Source organism: Belonocnema kinseyi, chromosome 8 (assembly GCF_010883055.1).
Source record: "Belonocnema kinseyi isolate 2016_QV_RU_SX_M_011 chromosome 8, B_treatae_v1, whole genome shotgun sequence".
Classification (NCBI taxonomy): Eukaryota; Metazoa; Arthropoda; class Insecta; order Hymenoptera; family Cynipidae; genus Belonocnema; species Belonocnema kinseyi.
In genome coordinates this window covers 64,074,191-64,082,305 of record NC_046664.1, presented here as the reverse complement: position 1 = coordinate 64,082,305, position 8,115 = coordinate 64,074,191, and the positions used below count along the sequence as shown (strand labels likewise).

The 8,115-nt window shown below is 27.7% G+C and overlaps 1 protein-coding gene across 3 annotated transcripts in view; it reads left to right on the top strand.

The window, feature by feature from the left end:
- Positions 1-7: 7 nt before the first annotated feature.
- The window catches only part of LOC117177720 (endoplasmic reticulum lectin 1), a 15,259-nt gene continuing 7,151 nt past the window's right edge, over positions 8-8,115 (top strand). The window contains exons 1-4 of one of the 3 annotated variants that reach the window (XM_033368604.1): positions 8-331; positions 517-687; positions 3,732-4,256; positions 7,426-7,479. In XM_033368604.1, coding sequence (XP_033224495.1) covers positions 182-331; positions 517-687; positions 3,732-4,256; positions 7,426-7,479 — 900 coding nt within the window. In that variant the 5' untranslated portion in view covers positions 8-181. Of the gene's footprint in view, positions 332-498; positions 688-3,731; positions 4,257-7,425; positions 7,480-8,115 lie in introns of all 3 variants that reach the window. The other 2 variants (XM_033368603.1, XM_033368605.1) reach the window with 2 other exon arrangements.

Here is an 8,115-nt window from a genome sequence, read left to right as displayed (position 1 = left end):
TTTCACGTTTTGTCTTCACCAGGAATCTTGATAATTTTGACATTCCGTGACATTCTTTTGACGTGTTGTTTTTAATGTGGAAATAATCTTGCTGTCGTCACAAATGATCACGAATTCGTGCGATCTGCACAGGGGTTTGAAGTTTAAGACAAAATATGTGAAGTAATAAATTGTGTGAAAAATGAGGGGGTTACAAGATAATTTCGGTATCGAATTTTCTTTATTGTTTATCAATTTGTACATAGTTGTTTTCGGCCACGATTTAAAAGGATTCGATGATACGGTCCTTTTTAAAATAAATTGGCCCGGCAAGAGTAGCGCTGAATTGTTGGTAAGTGTTTAAACCTTTCGGTTCGTAACATATTTTTCAAGTGTCATATGGTTCTCCTTATTTCGTACCTAATACGAATTGTAATTTTGAGGTTATATTTTCTTCGATGTGTCAGATATGTGGAATTGTCTGTTTTGATCAATTTTTCGAAAATTTCTTTCAATTAGCAATTCGGTGGCTTCCAGGAAAATCAAAAGGTCGAACCTTATCTTATAACGACAGCTAACAATGAACGATATCAGTGTCACATTCCTGACACGACTGAACAGGAAGAAGATCAGGGAGAAACATACGCTGGGCCAAATCCCATTGAAATATTGTCTCCACTTTTCAATCAGAACACATGTTCCTATCGGGTTTGTATTTACACATTTTCTGCGTAAATTATTTAGTTATTGCAGTAACGAAAACTTACGATTTTGAAAAAAATGGCAAAAGTCGGGAAGTTTCTGTAGGAAGGATTTTAAGTAACAGCCAATAATAATCGGGACTGTCACAAAGTCACTTGTAGTCACTTTTTTTTAAAAATAACTTTTTATTAATTACTTTTTTAAGTGAAAAGTGACTATTGTGAAATTTCCTTGAATAAATTGACATATGGGCATGGGTTAATCACTATTGAAATCAAATCTATATCTGTTTTTGAGTTTTCTTTAATTCTTTTGAAATATTTGAGGATATTTTAAACTATTTCAAGAAACGTTTAATAATATAGATTTCATTTATTCAAAGGAATTTTAGTGTATTTTCAAAAACTGTAAGGAATTTTCAAGAGCCTTAAAAATTGCCAAGGGATTCAAAAAGATTTAAATGGATTTTAAATGTTGTAAGGCATTTTAAGATTCCAAACATTTTCAGGAGATTTAAAAGTTTTCAAGGATTGGAGTGATATTGAGAGATTTGACATTTTTAAAGGATATTTAAAGCATTTCGGAAGTTTTGGAACGATTTTATAGGACCTATAAAGTTTTAGGATATTTAAAAGATTCCAAAGAAATTTATAAAGTTTCTAAGAATTTCAACGATTTTAAGGGATCTTAAAATCTCTTAATGTAGTTTAATCAATTTTCCAGGATTTTAGGAAATATTATCAGATTTTGTTTGATTTCACGGAATTTTATAATATTCAAATGGATTTCAAAGAATATATTCATAAAAATTGATGGATTCAAAAAATTAGGATATTTTAAAAGATTTCAAAGAATTTTGAAGAGCTTTGAAAATATGTTAAAGGGATTTCAAAAGATTTTACAGAATTTTAAATACTTCCAGGTATTTTAAATAGTTCCAATGAATTAGAAATGATTTCAGTAATTTATTGGGATTTCAAAGGATTAAAACATTTTTAGGGTCTTTTAAAAGATTTTAATGCATTTTATAAAATGTTGTAGTATTTTAATGATTTTAAATGATTTTAAAAGCTGTTATGGTATTTTAATAAATTTTCAAGGATTTTAGGAAATATAAGATTTCATGTAATTTTACGAAATTTTATAATATTCTAACGGTTATCAAGGATTTCAAAGAATTTTAATGATTTGAATATATGTGAAGATAAAATAATTAATCATTAATTTAATGGAATTTCCAAATATTGGAAAAATTGTAGTCAACGTCAAAAGATTTAAATGGGTTTTATAAGCTCCCTGAGCATTTCAGTGATTTTATGGGATTTTAAAAGCTTTCAGGGTTTTAAAATAATTTTTTCAGGATTTCAGGAAATATTAGATTTCATGAAATTGTATAGTATTTTCATGGATTTTGAAGAATTTATGCACAAGAATTGAAGGTTTTCGTAGAATTTCAAATGTTTTCATATATTTAAAGATGTTACCAAATATTTTAAAGAATTTATAAAAATAAAAGATTCCAATGAATTTTCAATGAATTTTGATAATTAGAAAGAATTTGAAATATTTTAGGTTAAATACTTTTAAAAATTCCAAGCAATTTTTAAGAGCTTTAAAAAATTTGAAGATTTTAAAAATTTTAAACAATTTTAAATATTTCAGGGTATTTTAAAATACCCCAAGGAAAGTTCAATTTATCCCAGTATTTAAAAGAATTTGAAAAATTGTAGGGTATATAACAAATTTTTAATGGATTTTATAAAAGTACCGGAGATTTCAATTTATTTAGATAATTTGAAAGAATTTTAAAGATTTTAGGGTATTTTTCAAAACTCCAAGGATCTTTTAAGAGCTTTAAAAAATTGAAGGGATTTCAAAAAATTTTGAAATATTTCTAAATATTTCAAGAAATTTGTAATTGATTTCAGCAATTTAATGGGTTTATAAAGGATTAGAAACATTGTAGAGTATTTCACAATATTCAAAATGATTTTTAATTCATTTCAGTGATTTGAATAGCATTTCAAAAGGTGTATTTTTAGCATGCTTTCAAAAATTACAAGAGATTTCCAAAGATTTTAATGATTTTAAGGGATTTAAGATATGTTGTGCGTTCGTGAATTATTTCCTAGAATTTCGGAAGATATGAAACAATTTTATAAGCTTTGAAGATATTTTAAAGGATTTCATGGGATTTTATCAGATTTTTGAGAATTTAAATGATTTTAAGTTATTTTAAAAGAATTCAATTTATTTTAATCCATTTTACAAGATTTCAGAAAATATCATATTTCATAGAATTTTATAATATTTTGGTGGATTTAAAAAGATGGGTTCACAAGAAGTGAGGAATTTTATAGGGTTTTAACGTTTTACGAGAGTTTCACTCAAGTCAATGGATTTCTTAAAGCTTGCTTTAGTTTTTGTTAAGTTTGCCTTGAAGTTTTTTTTAAACTTACCTTGAATTCTAAAGCATTTCATCAAAATCGTTGAATTTTTTCATATTTTAAAATTGTTTTCAATTCATTTTTTTTTATTCACCTTGAATTTTTGTGAATTTTATCGAATTCTTCTTATTTGCCTTAAATTCCTCTAAATTCATTCCAACTTTACTGAAATCACTGGCATATTTTGTATTAAAAAAAATTTGCATTATTTTTAATTCTTTAATTCAGAAAAACATTACTCACATAATTAATATACATTAGTCTCCTTTGGGTTAGAAAGTAGTCCACTTTTGGTCACTTTCGGTTAATGATATGTTACTTTCTTACTTTTTTCAAGAAAATTAGGCCGTGGTAGCCCTAGGAATAAATTCAAAATTGATTGATTAAAATTAAAAATTGTTTCATCCTATTTATAAAAGATTCTATATTAAAAATGTTACAAAATTAAAATTTTGGTCCTTAAATATTAATGGTTTGGAAAAATGATAAATTAATCAGAAAATATCAGAGAATTGGGAAAATTAAATTTTTAAGCCAACCCTGGCTATACGGTAATTATACCTTTGTATCGTAATTGTTAACAGTTTAAAAAATCGTTTACAGTTAGAGTCATACTGGACCTACAAACTTTGTCATGGACAATACGTCCGTCAATATCATGAAGAACGTGAAGGGAAAAAAGTCAAAGCTCATGGATACGATCTTGGAACCTTCGACAGGGCCCAAAGAATAAAACTCTCCGCTGAGTATGATGAACACGCTAAAAATCCAAACCGCAGAGCTGAAATCCCTGTAAAAAAGGTTGATGGAATTAACATGCCCTATGTCGAAATTGAAATGAAGGACGGAACCATCTGCGATCTAAACAACAAACCACGTTCGATAAAAGTCCTCTACGTTTGTTACCAACATGGCAAACACGAAATTTTTTCTCTCAAGGAAATTTCGAGCTGCGAGTATGAAGCAGTCGTCTTGTCCCCTCTCCTTTGCAGTCATCCAGATTATAGACCACAAGACAACGGAGAAAATGAAATCAACTGCAGACCAGTTGATAATGCGCCCAAAAAGCCAAGATCTTTGATGCAACTTGAGGCTGAGAGTGTGAAGTTGCGACATCAGAAAGTCTCGGTAATTACTTTAAAAGTTATTTTTTTCGTTTAGCATTAGAATTTTAATTTGAAAATTAACTGTAATTTAGTTATTGTATTAAGAGATAGATCAAATTTTTTCTATAGAATAGTTTTTAGATTTTACAATTAGTTTCGATGTGAATTGATTATTTCTCTGCAACTAAATCTTTATATTGATCAGGATGTCGATTGGATCGAGAAATTGGGAAAAATGTTAATTATACTTTTGTGCTCTCGGAAAAGTACAAATAATTAATTATTTCATAAAGCCGCATGTGATAAATTCGGGTTGTGGATACGTGTGCAAATCGACACCCTTATTTTGCATTGCTTGATATTTTCGTAGATTTAGAGTAGTTCTAAAGTCTTGGATGTTTTAGTCAAGTTGATAGTGTTTTTTTAATTATAATTTTGTAAAATCCACTAATATTTAGAGAAAATTTTAAAGCATTAAACAAAAGTATTAGATATCATAGAATATTTATATAGATTTAGAATGTTAGACGTTGAAAGAAGGTGAATCAATTTTTGATTATATTTTTTTTTCTATAACTCCCTACAATAATACAAAATTGAGAAATTATAAAGGACAATTAGAAGCTCATGATGCACCTCCTTTAAAGTACTTGGTAGAGTTAATCCTTAGAATCTTAGAATGACATTATAATGTATGCTAATGCATTTACGTGTAGTTTCTTAGTTAAACTAACAGATAAGCTTCTACGGGGTGGCCACTGATCGGGAAAACCGGGAATGAACATTTGAGCACCGGGAAAAAGCCAGGATTTTTTTTGAAAACCGGGAATTTTTCAGATGTTTTTACTTTTGTAATAAATATCGTTTCGCACTTCGAAGTAAAATGTGTTTGGAAATATGCTTAGTTTTAGCAACCGTCTCCGTTAAAATATTGAAGATCATTTTATATTCGAGACGTTTAAAAATTACTATTCCCTTTACACTATTTATATACGAATTTAAAGCTTTTGGTAATGGACCGGTCAAATAGTAAAGTTCCTTTTATATTTCAGAATGTAAACTATTTTTGGTTGAAAATTAATTCTTTGTACTAGAAAAGTGTACTATTATATTTTCGTTTAAAAATTTAGCTCTTTTTGTCGAGAATTTAATTGTTTTGTTCAAAATTTGTCTTTTTGGACCTAAAATTGATCCTTTTGGATTGGAAATTTGGTTAAAAAAATCGCCTCTTCAGTGGAAATTTAATTATTTTAATTTTTAAAATCTACTGTTATAGTTTAGGTTCAGAATTTATCTCTCCTGGTTAAAAATTCGACTATTTTATTGAAAGTTGATATATTTGGTTAAAAAATCATCCCTTATGGTGAAAAATGTAACTGTTTTGTTGAACATGTGTCTTTCTGGCTTGAAAATTCGTCCTTTTGGATGAAACTTTTTGTAGAAAATTAATCTTTTTTGATTGAAAGTTCATCTTTTGAGTTGAAAGTTAATTATTTTCACTTGAAAAATGTACTATTATAGTTTTGGTTCGTAAATTTGTCTTTTTCGATAGAAAATTCTTCTTTTGGTAGAACAGTGATCATTTTTTGTATAAATAAATTAGTATTCATTGGAAAGTCTACTTTTTGGCTAGAAAACTCAACTCCTTTGTTGAATTTTCAACTTTTTGGTTTGATAATACGTGTCTTTGGTTGAAAAATCATCTGATTTGGTAGAAAATTAATCTTCTTCATTGAAAATGGGCTTTTTTTATTGATAATTTAATTATATCGTTAAAATCTCAGCAATTCTGGTTGAAAGTTCGACTATTTGGTCCAAAATTTATCTTTGTTGGTTGAAAAAGAAATTTTTTGTTGAAAATTCATCTTTTCAGGTTTAAAACTCAATTTTTCTGAAACCTTCGACTTTTTAGCTGGAAAACTCAACTATTTTGATGAAAAATCGTTTTATTTGGTAGAAAATTAATTTTTTTGGTTGAAAAACAATTTTATTGTTTTCGAAAATTTAATTATTTTGTTGAAAATGCAGATCTTTTCTTGAAAGTTCAACTATTTGGTTGAAAATTGATCTTTCTTAATTGAAAAATAACTTTTTTGTTGAAGATTCATCTTTTCGGTTTGAAAAGTCAACTTTTTTCGGAAACATTCGAATTTTTAGTTAAAGGACTCAACTCTTTTGTTGAAAGTTCCTCTTTTTAAATTGGCAATTCACTTATTTTGTTGAAAATTCGTTTGTTTTGGCTGAAAATTAATCATCTTGGTTGAAAATGAACTTTTTTTTAAATGTCAGCTCTTGTGTTTGATAGTTCAATTACTTGGCTGATAATTAACCTTTCTTGATTGAAAAATAATTTTTATTTTAAAATTTTAATTTTCGGGTTTAGCAAGAAAACTCAACTCTTTTAATTAAAGTTCGTCTGTTTGGGTTGATGATTCGTGACTTTTGTTGAAAAATCGTCTGATTTGGTCGAAAATGGAATTTTCCTGTTGAAATTTAGTTCTTTTGTTTTAAAGTTCAACTATTCGTTTGAAAATTCATTTTTCTTGATTAAAAAATAATTTTGAAATTTCATCTTTTAGGGTTCAAAAGTCAAATTTTTTCTGAAACTGTCGACTTTTTAGCTTTAGGAAACGCGACTCTTTTGATGAAAGTTTGTCTTTTTGGGTTGTTAATTCATTTTTTAAATTAAAAATTGCACTATTGTGTTGAAAATGTAACATTTTTTTACTTGAAATCTTCGGAATGTAGTAGCTACATTATTGTTATTTGAAAGAATTATTCCCCCATAATTCCTATATTTTCTTTGAAAAATCACCCTACTTCATCTATTTTAAGAAAATTTTGGGCTGTGAAGTCTGAAATCACTTTTGCAATAATTTACATTATATATTTTACCTTGTAGTTCTAAAATGTTTAATTCTTTCCAAAATGTAGATAATAAAACAAGTAGTATTAAATCGTTATTATCGAAAATGCTTAAAAGTCAACCGGGAAATAGTCTGGAATTTTGTGTGATGGTTAAGTGGCCACCCTGTTCTAAAACGAGTAGTATTCTTTATTTTATTTTTATTTTTTATTTCCTTTTATAAAAATAACTTTCAGCGCTCTACTTTGCTAATTTCGGCAAATGATAGATTGTATTTGTCGAAAAGAAATGATATGATATGTGGTATTGATTGTTTGTTATGCAGGATGACAAGATGCAGAAAGTCTATGCGATCTTCCATGTAGATAAGGAGGGCCAGGTCAGATTTATTTTCCTTTTTAGGGAAACAGGCTTGTTTCTCAATCTGGTGGTGGGCAGGAATGTTCCTTTTTACTCTGTGCCTTCTTCATCTACCTTTTGTCTCTGCATTGAGATTTGCAAGACATTTTCAAGACATTTGATTGTTAAAATAAGAAAGGGAAATTCTTCAAGAATTATGTATTTACTGGTGCCAACTTGGAAATTATAATTTTGAGAATGCAGTTCACTGAATGCGCATATTTTTAGTTTTTATTTGATTTCATACATTTTTACTTAAATCTTACAATTTTCGTTGTATTAAAACAAACATAAGTTCTCAGAGAGTTTTCTAATCTTGTTTTCATTACCAAAATAACATTACTAATAATAATTCATTAAACTTCTTATTGCTCATGATTGGTACTAACAAATGTTTGAAATATAATACTGCTACTAGTCTGTTTTTTTATTGGGGTTAATAGCTTATTTTAACTCTACTTGTAAAGAAACATAAAATTGGTGCACAACGAAGAGGGATTTAATGCTATAAGGATACTTTAAAAATATTGGATAAAATTCGTCAGATTCTCCTTCAACTAAATCAAATGGAATTCGATTTAATTCAGCAGTAATTCTAATTAAAAATATTAATATT